Raw genomic sequence first — 17,270 nt, 5'->3', positions numbered from 1 at the left:
AGGGAAATCGTTCCTTGCTTTCTTCAGAGTCCACCCGACTGTCCAGTCAAGGATTTGGGTCCCCACTGACATAATGACCAAAACAACAGGAAAAGAATTGCCGTCCGCCACACAAATACAGCCATACATAATATTTGTATAATGCCATGAGTTGATATTTCAAAGTGCTCTGAACTGTTTTGAGTGTAAGAGGTTTTGAGTTCTAAATGAGTATGTTTATGATGAGTTTTGAATGTGAAACAAGGAGCCGGTGATAGTTAACAGTGTACTGTAGGTCATTTCTATCACAGCTGTTCATCATCACACATATTAATGCATGGCTGCAGAGGCAAGAATTACATATAGGAAAGAACAACAACGAGATATTCTGAACATTCAGATGTTGTCATGTGAAAATATGCAAAACGTAAGCGTCCACTGCAAAATTTCCAATAGTAGGATCTCTAAACAATTGGTAAACTGACTGGAAAGGAAGAAGTAATGTAAATGAAAGTTTTATTTGGTAACTGCTCAAGTGTCCTCGAGGAGTTTCAGAACGTCTGCTTTTTGACAAGTTGGGTCAATGTGCATTCATTCTTGTCCAAATGGTTCAGTTAGTCCAATCTCAACACAGTCCTCACACATTTAGGTCCTAAGAGAATTTCAGAATGTCCTGCTTTTGACCAATTGGCTAGGTGTGCATCCCCTTGTCCAGGTGATTTAATTAGTCCAATCTCAACACAGTCCTCACACATTTATGTCCTCAGAGAATTTCAGAATGTCCTGCTTTTGACCAATTGGCTAGGTGTGCATCCCCTTGTTCAGGTGATTCAATTTGTCTAATCTCATCACAGTCCTCACACATTTATGTCCTCAGAGAACTTCAGAATGTCCTGCTTTTGACCAATTGGCTTGGCGTGCATCCCCTTGTCCAGGTGCTTCAATTAGTCCAATCTCAACGCAGTCCTCACACATTGTTGCTTGGTGTGCGTCCACTCTTGTCCGGGCAATCCAACGCACCCAATCTCAGCAGAGTCCCCACACATTATTCATGTGTCCTCAAGGAATTTCAGAATGTCCTGCTTTTGACCAATTGGCTTGGTGTGCATCCCCTTGTTCGTGTGATTCAATTAGTCCAGTCCTCACACATTGTCTACATATCAAAGAGTTTCAGAATGTCTTGCTTTTGAACAAGTTGGCTTGGTGTGCGTCCACTCTTGTCTGGGCAATCCAACGCACCCAATCTCAACAGAGTCTCCACACATGTTCGGTTTTGAATAGCAGCAGCAATGTGCAATGCTGAAAACCAATAAGAAATCATGTTATTTGCTGGAAATATGAACTGTCAAAAGGTAAAGCATGGATTCGATGATTTTAAATTCTGAAGTTTCACTTCTGGCCTTTGTAACTTTGGAAAAAATATTGAAAGTAATCACACCACAAAAATCTGGACCAATTGTAATGCCAAGTTTAGAGCAAGCAAGCTTGTTAGAAGACCAATGTCACTATCAAGCCACAACTTCTGATGTCATGAGATTTGTTTTGGTGTGGAAAGTTTCCTGCTTGAACTATTAGCCTCGGAAACAACTTGGGAAATTGATCTGACGTTGATAAATGGCAGCTTCGTGGACACCCCCCCCTTTCCTCTCCCCTGTCCTTCCACTTGTGTCGGCCACTACATAAAGAAGCTGACAGGTGAGGGATAAGTACATCTTTGGGCAACAAGAGACCATATGATCTATTGAGTCATCCATACCCGTTCTTCCTTTGTCGTCTACAGCATTGATGTTGGCTCCAAGAGAGTGTAAAGTCTCTAGCATTGTGAAATGGCATTCCTGGAATGGTACCAATGAAAAATATAAATTTGACTGGATTCACCTCTCATTTGAAGAAGAACTTGAGATGTTGCTGAGAAAAAAATTCATAGAAGTTCTAGTGAATGATAACAGCTCTGACCATGAAGAATATAATTTTTTCAATACTTTTTAGTGCATAAAGTGAGCTTACATTCCACCGACTTGTTAAAGGTTTGCCGAGTTCTGTTATCATGTTGCATAATTTAGACTTGCTACAAAGACTTGCTATGTAGTTTCTAACCTTGGCTGCCAGGTGCAATGGCGTGCTTCCACCCTTTGTGGTAGGCGTATCCACACCCACCTGTTGCTGACTGACAAGGAAAGTGACAGACGATTGGCAGCCGGCCTGTGCAGCAAGGTGTACTGCCATTCGGCCCAGTATGTCACATTTATGCACTTCTGCCTACATGAGTAAAATGGAGAAGTTCATAGGGACAAGACACAAGCCACTTTCTTGAGAAGGTCTGGCCATGAATATTCATGAGAATGCAAATGCTCAAACCTATAGGCCCCTTATACCCACTAAGAAATGAGACCGAGGGGTACCCCCCCAACATGTCGAATCCCTATACACATTCCAGACTATTGTTACTTAATACATCCCCCAAGATGTCTGAAAGGAATTCCCCAGATTCCTGCGAGACAATGACCAACACAAAGCAGGGGGGGTTCTCTCCATCTCATACCTTGCTGCAAATGAGGCCCCTGGTATTCTCATGAAAACTTGTGAAGGAAATATAAAGCAGTATGGATAGCTCAATACTCTACTCTATGCACAAGTGGAAGAGTTGAGCTGGGTAAATTGGTTCACTAAGATCTAGCCAAAGACAGTTCAAAGAAATCAGCAGTTATCAGGGCCCTTTGGTAGGCATTAGGTAGAAGCAATAAGTGCATACAGTAAAAGCCAGTGGACTTTCAAAGGTCCTTCCCACAGCAAGGATGGTATTTCGTACTGTCATGATTGTTCCGCACACCATGATTGGCTAGGGATTGCACAACTTCTTGATTTCTTTGTACATGTAGCTCATTCTTCGGGATATGCCATTGGACACAGATTCTCTTTGTTCTCTCGGAATTTCTTTGTACTTTTAATGTCACACTGTATCAAGGGCAGATCCTAAACCAAATTTTTATTTTGGAGGGAGCAAAATATTTAAGAAATTTTTTTTTTGGGGGGTGAGGCCATTTTGGGGCTTCATATGCGTTGAGAAGGAGGGGAAATGATTGATCCCCAAATCACATTCTCCTTTTATTTCAAAAACCCAAATTCCTTTTGCCCCCACTGCAAGCCTATTGGATTCATCAACGTCCTGAATAAACACAGTTTTCAAGCGCCAGGGCATATTGACTGTACCTTTTGTTGATCTACAAGAAGCTGAGCTATATCAACAAAGCCATCTCTCAGTGCATCCATCAAAGGAGTGGATCCACAGCTGTCTGCTTGATCAACTGGATAACTGCCTCTTGTCAGAAGTAAACTCACTGCCCTATGTTTCCCATGCAGGGCTTTGCGGAGGGTAAATAAAATTATCCATGATAAATCTGCAATAAATACTTCGTGTACACATTCAAATTGGAAAACAGACAGAAAATTACTAACTACTGATGACTAATATCTTTTATTCCAAGTCGTGGTAGTTAACTGCATGGCAAGAATTAACTGGAAACCAGATTTCTGTACCGTTTTGTTTGGGCTGGTTTTGGGATTTCATTTGTGTGGTTCTTCCTATTTCTGAACAAAGTCATGAAGCAAAAATTTCCACTTTGACAGACTTCCCAGCATCCAACAATAGCGTGCAATATTGCCCAGCAACTTTGTTACTGACAGCCTGTCAGCCTTGAACAAAGTTGCTGGGCATCATTACCTGTCAGTGACAGGCAAGTGAACATCATATACTTATATCGAACACCATGGACGAGGCTAGTGAAGGTTTACATGGATCGCTGTGTGGAGCGTATAATCAAGTCATAACAAGTTGAGCACGCACCAGATCATCACAAGTCATCAAACCTTTATATCAAATTGCAAGCTCCTTGTATGAAAATGACTAAACCACACAATGACTGTGGTACCAACTGACTGTGGTACCCACTACCTCACTGGATTCGAACCATCCAGCCAATTCTGACAAACTTCACAGTTAAGATGTCAATGCTAGTAAGCAGGAAGTCGTGGGTTTAAATCCCGCCTGAGCCAAATTGTGATTTTCTGTGCAACACTCGGATCACACTGTGAATACACCATGAACATACACACTGGTGTAAAGTATATAAAAACTATTCAACTGTCCTGTAACAGTGGAATTCTTCAGCAAATCATCATCTCTCAACTGTAACCTAACTTCTAGTCAAATTTGACTTCTGATTCAAAGAATGCTACATGTAATTCTTCTTTTTTTAAATTCCCATCCACGGGGACAGTACCTGCTGTGTGTAGAGGTGTCCGACCATTTTTGCTGACCGTGTCCCACAGGTCAGGAATGCAGTCCAGAAGATAGGTCAAAATATCCACGTGTCCCTCCCTAAAAGGTAAAACAACCTGATCCTTCTCAGTAGACTGCAGTAAAATGTTAATTACAATGTGATTGATGGAAAAAATGTCAGTAGCAGACCCAGAGGAAATCTCATCAAGCATTCACTCCCCCCCCCCTTTTGGGTGAGATGTAGCTCCTCCTTTTCCCCTGCTTTATCTTTTGTTTTTGAGTGGTTAACTGACCTTAAAGATACAATTTTTAAAGTAACTTCTAAAACAGAATTTGTCTGACAGAAATGATCACACAGCTCAATTTTCGGGTTCACTCCAATTTGGATGCTTCACCCCTTGTAAATGCTGGACATCCTGTGCTTTTTGTAACTGCTGGATTGAAAATGTCCTGGGCGTCCCACCAACACTTTACCAGAGGAAACATCCAATTAATTATGTGATCGGGCAGCCAACTGACCTGGCAGCAATATGGAGAGCATTCCAACCATCTTTATTCCTTAGTCTTGGGTTAGCACCATGTTCAATGAGTTGTTTGACGATATCCTTGTCTGCTTTGGTACAAGCCAGATGCAAAGGGGTCCTGTCCCCAAAAAGTAAATGCAGGTTAAATAGTTTCACATCTTCTGGACATACATGTACAAGTACATGAAGGTCAAGCAGTTCATGCTGTGTTGAAGTGTACAAACATCTTCTGAATTGCCCGACAGGTTCATGCAACTGAACATTCTACAGGGAAATGGAAACAAATCCTGGACATTTAAATACACCTTTTGAAGACCTAATGTACATGTGTTGGCAAGGTAGCTTTCTGCGGCTGGTAGTGTTGTTATTTTCAATTTCTCTCCACGGAGTGTGTCTTTTTATTTGAGCAAACTAAACATTGCAACTCCACGTTACTCTGCTACTCTCAGCAAATGAAACAAAAACCTGAGATGTGTTTTGATTTATTTGTTTCTACAAAAATGTATAACCCTGAGTAGGTATACATGCACGTGTCACCCTGTCAAATGGGATGAGAGCTACTTTACCTTGAACAAAAGCAGTAGCAAAAGTCAAGAAAGTGTATTTGCCAAACTTGAAATTTATAGAAGATTTTTAGTCATGTGATTTTTGACAGTCAGCGTTCATTTTTCATAGATGTGCACGAAAACAAGGGCCTTCGAAGTCAACATTCTTGTGTACATGAAATTACCAATAGAAATACCCAGATTTGAAAATGTATGCGACCTTGCGTCTCCATAGATATGGTACACTTCCTGTAAGTGCCTTTGTCTGTCATGTTACATCTCGTGAAAACCCTCTATAGATTAAAAGGGTAATCTCCTCTCTTTAAGTAATAAGTCCTGGAATGCAACTTTTTACTTGGCCATGTTGGCCTTAAAGAGAAAGAGTGAACAATGTTTTTAGATTGTCAAGCCAAATATTCCATGCACACTCGCCCAGGTTGGATGACGTCTACATTGCGACTAACATCCAGGGTATGAAAGTCCTTCTACTATGCGAAATTTTTTCAACAGTTTTTGTCACATTTTTACCTGACGAAGAGTTCAAAATGTCGTTCACAAGTGCCTTGTTTCCTGAATTCCATAAATGCTGTGTTGAAATTACTAAATACGCCCGCGGAAAACATATTTTGCAAGAAATTCTGCAAAACGTCACGCTTTCTGTCACAATTCATTAACGACCTACATTTGTGCGGTAGTAGATCGCGAATCGCGACAGGTAACTCGTAAAAATGTGAGAAAAAACTGTTGAAAAAATCTTTGCGTATGCCCAGTAGAAGGACTGTCATACTCTGGACGTTAGTCGAAATGGAATGTACAGTGTAGACGTTGTCCAACCTGGGCTACATGCACACCAACATAACGAACTGTACACACCAGTCAGCTCTTTTCAAAGGGTCCACCTGAACACCGGTTGACAGCAAGAATGCCACACAACTGCCATTCCCAGACACGGCCGCTTCGTGTAAGGCTCTTTTTCCATCCAAGTTTGCAGTTTCAAAATCGGTACCCTCAACTTTCAGAAACTCCAACACTCGAACGTGGTCATGTCTGGCGGCCAAGTGGACTGCTCTGTCACCTGACCGAGGTCGACTATACTCAATTATCTCGTCTGCCTGAAATTTGCCAGCAGTCAAAATCTGCATAGAATGCACGTCACCTTTCTGTGCACAACTAACGAAAGTTTCTCCCTGCTTTTGCATCCTTTTTAATGAAGCAATAGGCATCAATCACATACATATCAGGGTACCTTTGACTAGGCAAAACATGTTCCGTTGAAACTATTGAAAAATACGTCGCAAGCGGCAATACACATACACGGACTGTAAATACTCACAAAGGCAGTTACAATTGACACCGACCTAGACCTACACATATGTATAAGTGTTCATGTAAGTCGCCATGTTGAAAACGCCACCATGTGTAGTTTTTGCAGTAAGTCGTTTCGTACGGAAGCGTATGTAGGACATGACTAGAAAAAATATTGGGGCCTCACTGCTATTTCCCTCGGGCGGATTGATATTTCGCCTGGGCGGATTAGTATTTTGCCTGGGCGGATTAGTCTTGGGACGCACATTTACCCATGCATTACGATACCAACTTTTACAATTTTAAACTTTCTGTCCGTCACGAGTAAGTCCCCTTTTTAGGAGAAACAAAAGGGAGGCTCCTAAACAATATGTACGTAGCTTGTTTCAGTGCGTCAAAGACTTGATATCCAAGTAATAGATTAATTCGTTCTGCCATGGCTGCCCAAAATTATGCTGATTTTACTCAGAAGAATATCGATGCATACATGTAAAGGGAAAAACTAAACATTAAACAAAGTGTGTTGACTTAGTCCCAAAAGCCAATTTGACATGGCTATCTCCTTGGGACTCCACAAACTAAACAAGCTCATTACAAACGATCAAAAAACAAAAGTTACCAATTACTACATTAAAATTACCATAAGTATTAAAAAAGATCCTGAAGGTCCAGAAATTAAATTCAAAGAAATTTATTGATGCCGTCAACTCCAGTCCCTTTGAATATCAGTAGCATCAATTAAAAGTGTTTCATATCCTTATAAATAATTAGCTTATTATGAAACTGCCTTCCCTTCTGCAAATAAAAAGTGTCTGTGATATGATGTGATAAACTAGCCTCAGTAAACTCTCTCCATTTCTCTAAAAAAAGAATAATATGTAAGGAAAAAGTTCTTTTCATCGTCATATACAAAGTCAGTTAATTTTTTTTTTTTTGGGGGGGGTTGGCAAGACTTTTGAGCCCGCACCCGATCAGAGTAGAGAACTGATGCGCTTTTATTCAGGTTTTATGGCTAAAAAGTTTGATGGATTCATATAGGGTAATTTTCAAGCAGTTCCATTGACATTCCTGTTAACATATCTACGGGGGAAAAGGTAATTAATTCGGAGATCATCTCTGCCTTTGCTTAATGCAGGAGTGAAAGTGTACTTCATAAGTCACCGTCTTCGGCAAAATGGCGAGGAAAAATGTCGGAACGGTCTATCTAAGTCACCCCCCCAGGAAATCGTACCGCATTCTAACACACGGATCGACGCCAATCCCAGGTGGATCACTTTTTCGCCCTGTCGAAATACTAATCCGCCCGGGCGAAGTATTAATCCGCAAAGGGCGAAATACTAATCCGCCACGGTGAAATAGGCCCATTTTTTCAGTCATGTCCTATATAAGCTTCCGTAGTTTCCCGACCCCCCGGGGGGGGGGGGGGGTTGCAATCCGCTCCGAGCGAAACAAAAGAGGACGTATTTTTTCACGGCATAGGCACGCGTTTATAATGGAGATCAATGACACGTTTGACGGACGGGGAGCAGGCTGAGTACGCGTAAACGCCGAACGTGCGCAAGAATCCGCTTGTAAACATTCGTCTTTCTAGGCCGATTGGGGGTGCACTTCAGCTCACGGCGGACCTAGGGGGTGCAATACAATAATTATGCAATTATTATTAAAAAAGTGTTCAACAAAGTCAGGGCTCAAAATTGGGCTGTATCAAAGGTTTAGATATGTACATTGTTATCTTTGTTTTTCAGAAAAAATAAAAATAATTTTTTGAAAAAAAAAATGCAAATTACAACCTGGGGCGGGGGGGGGGCTCAATCAAGCTTACAAGCCCATCAGATACTTTCTGAATTTGTTCAAAGAGGATATAACCCTTTTATCTGTACTTTGCCAAATAGACCGGATCAAGAAAATGGACGCGATCGACTAATGCCCGAAAAATTGTCCGAGGTGTTTATGAATAAAATATCAACACATGCGAAATTTGTGTGTGACTGTATATGACTGAATGTTTTACAAAGTAGTTTTGGCGGCAATATCAGAAGATTGAATAAAACAATAAAATCTCAGTGGGTTGGTAAACAAGGACACCATAGTTAAGAGATTGGAGAACATAATTTCATTTTTCCCGTTAATGTCACTGCAATAAACTCAAATTCAATGGGCAATGCAGGAATAAAGGTTGTCCAAAACCTTTTATACAGCTAATTTGTGGCAAGCCTGAAAATTTAATCTCGATATTGGCTTTAAATACCCCGTGTGTTGGGGCTCGAATGTTTACTGGCGTTTCTTCCCTGACGTTTCGGTCAATAATTAATCTTGATAGCTAGTGCCATGCGTTTAGCTTCACATACATCGATAAAATCATAGTATATCATCTTCATTTCGCATTAGCCAACTACAGAATTGCCCCGTGGTAATATCTAAACACTTACATTGCATCGGTCAGGTTTGCCATAAACACTTGTAAATTCTTGTCAGAATTATTTCAGCAAGTTTAAGCGTCTCATACTCCGCCGAAGTCATAACTCATGTGACAAAAAAAAAATGTGCAAAGGCTTCCCCACATAGTTACCATAGAAACCAATCAGGGATCCCGTGACATCAACACTTCCCTCTGAAGCGTCGGCTTCTAGCCATTGAAGCTCACTATACAGTCCATGGAAGGAGCTGAAATGAGTTTTGTTGTGCTCCACTAATCACCAGCAAGCACTTTGCCCACTGCAGAAATAAAGTCACCAGTCTTTGTTTGGAGTGTAACCATGGAAAATATCTCCAACTTTACCGAAATGTCCATCGATGTGTGGAAGGATTCGTTCGTCTACGACTTGTCGATCGTAATTGTGAGCTCGTTCCTGATCCTTTTTGGTGTGCCTGGTAACTGCCTCATCCTCCGTGTCCTCTGGACCAAGACGCGTAAGACTAGCACCCATGTCCTGATCATGGCCTTAGCTTGGGCAGATCTGACCGTCTGCTTATTGAAATTCGCCACGCTAATTGACGTGACCTTAGCTCTGACTAGTAAGCATGCTGAAAACATTCTGGTCTTTCGTTTTATAGACGCTACTAGTAATGTGACCGTCGCTTATTCTGTTTTTATCACGATGCTCATTGCACTGGATCGTTACGACTGCATATGCCGCCCACAAAGGCGTTTCTTAAATCCCAGAAGGAGTAAGACAGCCGCCCGTGTTGCATTAGTGGTGTCGTTTGTGATCGCCATACCATCGTTTTTAAGAATCAAGGACTGGTCGGAACCCGTCCTATTCAAGGCAAAGGTAGCATTAGAGACTGTGGCTTTGGTGCCAATGACTCTGGCGATTCTAGTGTCTTACGGAAAAGTTTACACGACCATACGGAGACACGTCAGAGTTGGCGTTGATGGGCCACCGATGCCAGCCGAGGACTCATTGAAAGGTGTCAGCAAGTGGTCCGTAAATTTACCAGAAATAGCCCCACAATCGGATAAATCTGGTATTGCAAATGTCGACAAGCCCATGACGAGCCTGTCGATACATCCAGGCGTCGACAAAAACGTGTCTTCTGCCTCCGACCATCCAAGCACTTCACATTCCAACCAGACAAAAATTAACCATGCAGACTCACCGCCAAATGTCATTCACAATTCGGCAAATAAGAAGTGTTTCAGCCAAAACAACCAAGAGACACTTACGTCGAAGGATGATCATGCTACTTGTGAAAACAGGCTGCACTGCCGAGGGCGGAGCTTTGGGATACAACACGTCCCCCAAAGGCCCGGTGGTGCAGTCCTGCAGCGTAAAACGACCAGGATGCTCTTCATCACTAGCCTAGTGTTCATCCTGAGTTGGCTACCTTATTTTATCTGGGCCGATTTGAATCTGTTGCGACATGCTGGCGCGGCCATCAATATCATACTTCTGAGGGCATTCAATGTTGTTAGTTTTACTCTGTATATAAACAGTGCAATTAATCCGTTGATTTATGGACTGGCAAATAGACGATTCCGACAAGATTTTAAAAAAGAGCTTTGTAAGATCAAACTTTGTTCAGATTAATTCAGCGGAAAGTCACATAGTTATGGTTACATGGGGGTGCGTGGGTGGGTGGGTGGGTGGGTGGTAATGTAATGTCTGTAGAGGTCAAGGCACTTTTAGACGGACTTCTTGTGAAACTAATGTGTAGAACTTGACCTTACATCCTTCTGGGTTAAAGTCAATATCTAAGTACATGTATTTCAAATTGCAACTTGCTTCGTCAGCTTCACCTTAATTTTGTTTAAGTATTTTAATTGAAGAACAATAGTATTCAACAAGGATGGGTGTGTGAGTTTGTTTCTGCATTCAATTGAGGACTCTGAACAATAGAGGACAATAAGGTCCCCGATTGACAGAGGGTCCCCGATTGACAACTGTGTACAAAACATGATGGCAGATCTTCTAAAAAAGTTGAAGTACAAACAAAAGAGGAACAATAGGGGGTCCCCGGTTGCAGACAAATACACCCATCCTTACATAGCTATACTTGTGGGGTATTTCCTTTGTTCTCATGTACAAGACTCCCACACAACACGCAAAAAAATTCAAATCACTCCAATTTAAAGCAAATTCACTTTCCTGGGTTGAAATTTCGACCTTATGTCCCTTATATCAAACACCTCAATTTTTACCCATCAAAATTTCCCCCTTTTTGAGTTATTTCCAAATATCAGTTTCGTGAAATTCTTGTTTTTGGTACCCCACAAGGTAAAAACTGGCCTTGTGGGGTACTTCCCATTGTTCCGGTACCCCACAAGGCCCCATGTATAAGCCCACACTTATGTGTGTGTGGTGGGGGAGTGGGCTCGGGCTGTTACACGCTCAATTACCCTCAACCCCCCCCCCCGGCCTCCCGAGCTGCGTCATAGAGGACTGTCATGGCTATATCCAAGGTTTAAGATAATGTGTATTGTTATCTTAGTTTTTCAAAAAGTCAAAATAACGACAATAAGAAGAAGAAATCAAAATGACAATCTGGGGGAGGGGCTCAAGCCCCAGAGTCCCCAGCCACTTTCCTGAGCTTTTCTGAAGAGAGGAGATAACCCTTCTGATCCATAAACAAGTTTGCAAAACAGACTTTCTTGACTTTTGCTACTAGTTTTGTTCAAAGTTAAGAAGCTTTCTTCCTATGTAACAGGCTGACACTTCAAGTTCTAGAGAACAAAGACCTAGACTAAGACCTACAGTTCTAGACAAAAGACTCATCAGATAGAACCTAACGCCTAGGCTATACGCAGTGCCACTGCCATGCCAAACTCAAATAATTCAATTTTTTAAAGATTGGCGCAGCAATAGCACAGCGTTTAGTACAATTCGGTTGGCAAGTTGAATTCTGCGTGGTAAGCCCTTTAGCTCGACATACGCCTCGGTATCTTCGAGGAAGCGGCACGACGTTTACCACAACTACAGCGCAACGACCGTGCTATAGAGCCTGAAGTGAAAGACCGTGGAACAAGCTTCCTGAACCCTCGCGCGGTCTGTTAATGGGATTTTACATGGAGTCGTCTTGTCACGTTCAATATTTTTTGAAGAATTATTCCTAACTGAAACCACCCTGATGTCGGAATTTTACCTTTGTGGTTAACAAGAAATATTTTGGAAAAGTCACCTGGAGATTGGTAAAAAACGAGATTCATTGACGACCTTTCACTTCCGACAATATCGTTCGTAGGTCGCCTTATCTGTGCATGTCCGATTTTATTTCTTTTTACTTACTGTCGTGAAACCGAGATTATACAACGTTGCAAAGATACACCTACCTGCAGTCGATGGGTTCTAAATGCAGTCGAGTTGACCTCACGGCGTTCTTGTAAGCAGATTCCGGAATGTTTCGTAAACGCAGATTATTCCTTCAAGTTTATTTCCTTATAAAATATGAAATGCTTAAAATATTTTGAGTATGTTTTATTTTAGCTTTTACCGAAGGACTACCTTATAACATACTGTCGTTATTGTTCATCTGCGCACGACATCACAAAATTGCTCGGATCTTCATGTATTTTAGTTTTTTCGAGGTGAGACGTCAAATGTTGACAGGATATTTCTCTCGCAGGTAATTTTTCATTTTCTATTAATTAATCTGCTAGCAAACGCTCTACAAAGGCCTTTTTGAGGTGATTTTTTAAGACGTAAACGATTGAAAAAATATTACAAATATTTTAGATGCTATTTCTCCTATACTAGGGTTTCGGAAGCGCGCCACCATGGGTCAGCTTTCGGGCTCTATTTCTGCACTCATTTTAATTAAGGTTGGCACGGCAACAGCACGACGTGTTGGCCTAAGCCTACGTAAGTTCGTGAACATGGAGACACCGTGTCTGAAACTGACTTGGGTCTAATGGTGACATATTACCTAGGTGTAAGGAAAATGTCTACAGATCCCGAACCTTTGATAAGAAACACCGCATCAGAAAGAGTGCAGTTTATTAATGACCATCAAGTTATGCTAAATTCTTGTGTGAGTGCATTTAACCGCATGCCTTCATATTAAAGCCACACATTGTTTTGGCAGCAGTATCAGAGGATTGAAACTAGAAAAACATAAAAATTTATTCCGTGTGTCTATCTCATTAGGTTGGTAAACACTACATTAACAGCCAGGGAAAATGAGTAAAACATACTCTCGGCAACGTCAGTGTAATAATCCCAAAATCAATGGACAAAGACAGAAAAAAACGTCGCCATAAATTGATCCTTTGTTGATATAGTCAATTTCTGCAGTGGCAAGTCTGAAAATTGAATTTCAATTGGCTTTGAACTAACTCCTGGGCCCGTGGGGGTTCTAATGTTTACAGACGTTTCTTCACTGAATAGACGCTTAGTTCAATAATTAATCCTGAGAGTTCGTGCAATGCTTGTCACATATATCAATAAATCATTGTATATCTCTCCATTTCTCATTAGCTGACTGCAGAAGTACTCTGCGGTGACATCTTAACGTTAACACTGTATCTGTCATGTTTGCCAAGCGTGGAGTTTGAGGAAATTGAACAAGATTCATCGTTGCATACCCTCCCGAAGTCGCAATGATATACAGAACGTGTAAGCATGGACAAAGGTATTCTCACTGAGTTACCTTGGAAACGAATTCCATCACTGGTCCCTGTTACATCAACACTGAGCACTGAAGCGTCTGCTTGTATCCAAACCTAGTACAGTCCATGGAAGGAGCGATACGTGCCCCACTGATTACCAGCAAGCACAGTTTGCCCACTGCAGAAACACAGTTGTCAATCTTAATTTGGGTGTAACCATGGAAAACATCTCCAATTTCAACGAATTGTCCAGTGATTTGTGGAAGGATTCGTTCGTCTACGACTTGTCGGTCGTAATTGTAAGCTCGTTCCTGATCCTTTTTGGCGTGCCTGGTAACTGCCTCATCCTCCGTGTCTACTGGATCAAGACCCGTAAGACTAGCACCCATGTCCTGATCATGGCTTTAGCTGCGGTTGATCTGGCCGTCTGTCTATTTCAAATCGTCTCGTTAATAGAGGAGGCCCTGTCTCTGACTGGTAAGAGAACTAAAAATAATCTGATCTTTCGTTTGTTTGAGGATGCTGAGGACGCCTTGGTTGTTTATTGTGTATTTATCACGATACTCATTGCACTGGATCGCTACGACCGCATATGCCGCCCACAAAGGCGGTTTTTAACCCCCAGAAGGAGGAAGGTAGTTGCTTGTGTGGCATTTGTGGTGTCTATTGCGATAGCCATACTATCGTTTTTAAGTACCGACGACCAGTTTGGCCCCATCCTATTTCCGACAAAGGTAGCATTAGATACTCTTGTTGCAGTGACGCTGTACGTGGTGATCGTAGTGGCTTATGGAAAAGTTCACAAGGCCGTCCAGAAACACGTTAGAGTTGGTGTCGATTGGCCACCAACGACAGTCCAGGACTCATTATGGGTCATCAGCAAGTGCTCTGTAAATTTGCCAGACACAGCCCAACAACCACGTAAATTTGCTGAGGCCAGTGTCGACAAGCCCATTCTGCGCTTGTCGACATACCCAGGTGTCGACAAAAAAGTGTCTCCTGCTTCTGACCATCCAGGCACTTCTCACCCCAAACAGACGAAAACGAACAATGCAGACACCCCATCGAGTAATGCAATTCACGATTTGTCCAGAAAACAACCAGCTGAGAACTGTTTCAGCCGAAACAACCGAGACAAGCCCAAATGGAGGGAAGATCAACGTCCTACTGGTAAAAACAATCAGCTCCGCCGACGGCGAAGCTTTGGGATACAACAAGTCCCCCAAAGGCCCGGTGGAGCAGTCCTGCAGCGTAAAACAACCAGGATGCTCTTCATCACTAGCCTGGTGTTCATCCTGACCTGGCTACCTTACATTATCGAGGCCAATTTGATTCTGGCACTACGTACTGGTGCAGCAGTCAATACCGTAGTTCTGAAGATATTCAACGTGTTCAGTTTAGCTCTATATATCAACAGTGCAATTAATCCGTTGATCTATGGACTGGCAAATAGACGATTCCGACAAGATTTTAAAAAAGAGCTTTGCAAGATCAAATTTTGTTCAGATTAATTCCATGGAAAGTTACTCGGAAGTGTAAGCTCCTTTTAAGGGGGTGGGTTGTAAATCAGTGTTGTTAAAGGTCTAGGTAGTGAATTTATCTTAGACGTACTTCTTGTACTTCGTACATTCTCTTCCGCAATGTTTAGTAATGTTATGTAAACTATTTAGCCTATGCCAGTGAGGAATGTGGTTTAGCATAGATTAAGGTTCTCGGCTGACAGGCAAATGTGCGTGTCCGCGTTGGGCAGTGGTCGTCAGCATGTCCTGGAGGCACGTCTCGTCGTGGTGTGTGGAACAAGTTTTGTTGAATTAAATTATGTTTGGTTTGTGTGATAGTATATTTCGTTTCGTTATACTTCTTTGAATCGTGCAGTCGTCACATTCCCGGAGCAGATTGACCCTCATAAGAGTAATACGTGTACTTGACATCCGTTTGTGTTATGTGTATCGAAAGATGAACCTTCCTAAAAATCTAAACCTGTCCATGTTTTACCACACAATACAGGAAGTTGTTCCTATCGAGGAAGGCACTGTTCCGTGTTTTGGAATCTCTTATAATTTCAAATCCTTTCATAACAACACGGAAAGTTAGGGGATTCTACAGGTGAGTGTAAAAGCGCATACAGTGGGAATTCACAATGGAGGGCCCTCCATTTCCAAGAAATGCCAAGCCCCTATAATGATGATAAATTTGTTTTGCTGCCCAGTCAATTAATTCAAATCCTTTCTTACAGTTAATGAATTAGACTGCCACAAGAAATTAAATCACAGTTGCGATGACTCGAGTCAATGCGGATCCCATTCGAGTTCGTCTCTAGCAAACAGGTAACTCGTGTCTACTCGAGTCACTGCTAGTACATGATCTGGGTGCAGATGGCATCGTGCCTTTCATTGAACTGAAATCATTTTCTTCTGGGAACTTGAAAGTAAAAATGAAAGCATTAAAAACGTTTAACATAAATTTGTGTCATTTTTGTGCTGTTCAATAATTAAGAATTTGTGATATATTATAAGCAAACGTTTAGAAACATTAAAAAAGTAAAAATGAGACATGGAACCCAAAATAGTCTGGCACCGCCTTGCAGTGAATAAGGTAAATGTTGGGAACACCATCAAAAGCGGTTTCCCCGCGAATAAGACATAGGCCTATTATACACGTGGGCTAAACATAATTGACGGAGGAAAAAACACGCGCAAGCAATTTTCATCTCAGTTAACATGAATACCAACCCACCCATTAACGTTTTAGGAGCATATAGACCTGGACTTTAATGTGGCTAGAATGATACCCCGTAATACAGTCTGTCGTATGGAGTTAAGGCATGCTTAATCACTTCTAAGCAATGTCAGTTGGCCTACACTCTCATCTGAACCATTTCACCCAACTTGAAAAAGGTGTGTCACAGGTTTCATTCGTTCCCTCGTTAAATTTGTTATGGTCAGACCGATATGACGGTCCGCTGGTTGAGGATTGTTCTATTTAATATCGGAAAAGGCCTTCTTCTGGCCAGTAAAACCACTGAGAAAGATGTTGTCTTCGCTCCATATCGATCGTGAAGGATGCAATTGCCGCTTTTTCCAGTTTTGATTTATACGATACTATAATTGCAGCTGATCGCAACGACTGCATATGCTTCCCATAAAGGCTTTTTACCCCAGAGCAACGGTCTCGTGCCGCATTACACGTTTTGTTTGTAATCGACATCCCGTTCTTATTAGAAACCAGGAATCTGTCAAATGCTGTTCAGGTTTAAACAAAGCTTGGAGCATTCCAAATCGTTTCTTTCCTGACTGTGTTCCTGACGATCGTCATGTTACGGCAAAATTTTACGAAGCCATCTGGAACTTTGATAAATCCAGTGTCGACAAACTCATGTGGACACCCATATAGTGGACAATACAGTGATTTCTACCGACCAGTCGGTTATATTCCAAACCAACAGAACAAAGAAAGTTTCAAAATCGACAGCCGGGGCGATCCTTGAAGAAATGTCACTGGGAAGCTAATCTAAAAGGAAACTGATGAAAATATAAACCAAGCCGAAAACAGGTCAAGACTTTCAGGCGTGTCATTTGAAAAAGATCAGCACC

General features: G+C 41.8%; 2 protein-coding genes across 2 annotated transcripts; one reads left to right on the top strand and one right to left on the bottom strand.

The window, feature by feature from the left end:
* Positions 1 to 478: 478 nt before the first annotated feature.
* Positions 479 to 6,667, bottom strand: ankrd16 (ankyrin repeat domain 16). Its single transcript, XM_087135708.1, has 7 exons — positions 6,661 to 6,667; positions 4,778 to 4,900; positions 4,260 to 4,357; positions 3,190 to 3,341; positions 2,077 to 2,238; positions 1,736 to 1,814; positions 479 to 1,278 (listed from the first exon to the last, which is right to left on the bottom strand). The coding sequence occupies exons 4-7, from the start codon at positions 3,247 to 3,249 to the stop codon at positions 1,133 to 1,135; spliced, it is 447 nt and encodes a 148-aa protein (XP_086991834.1). The 5' UTR covers positions 3,250 to 3,341; positions 4,260 to 4,357; positions 4,778 to 4,900; positions 6,661 to 6,667; the 3' UTR covers positions 479 to 1,132.
* A 7,228-nt stretch (positions 6,668 to 13,895) lies between these two features.
* LOC147799484 (D(2) dopamine receptor-like) lies at positions 13,896 to 15,664 on the top strand. Its single transcript, XM_087135575.1, has one exon. The coding sequence runs from the start codon at positions 13,896 to 13,898 to the stop codon at positions 15,186 to 15,188; it is 1,293 nt and encodes a 430-aa protein (XP_086991701.1). The 3' UTR covers positions 15,189 to 15,664.
* Positions 15,665 to 17,270: the final 1,606 nt, after the last annotated feature.

Source organism: Acanthaster planci, linkage group LG04 (assembly GCF_054643075.1).
Source record: "Acanthaster planci isolate LZ-2023a linkage group LG04, COTS_SCS, whole genome shotgun sequence".
NCBI classification, from domain to species: domain Eukaryota; kingdom Metazoa; phylum Echinodermata; class Asteroidea; order Valvatida; family Acanthasteridae; genus Acanthaster; species Acanthaster planci.
This window is presented reverse-complemented; position numbering and strand designations above follow the sequence as displayed.

Excerpts from the sequence above, each read along its gene's own strand:
- ankrd16 (XM_087135708.1), bottom strand. The coding sequence starts at position 3,249 with ATGGATGCACTGAGAGATGGCTTTGTTGATATAGCTCAGCTTCTTGTA. Across the intron at positions 2,239-3,189 it reads TTCTTGTAGATCAACAAAAG|GCAGAAGTGCATAAATGTGA; the intron begins GTACAGTCAATA and ends TTACTCATGTAG. Across the intron at positions 1,279-1,735 it reads AGACGACAAAGGAAGAACGG|CATTGCACATTGCTGCTGCT; the intron begins GTATGGATGACT and ends ATTGGTTTTCAG.
- LOC147799484 (XM_087135575.1), top strand. The coding sequence starts at position 13,896 with ATGGAAAACATCTCCAATTTCAACGAATTGTCCAGTGATTTGTGGAAG.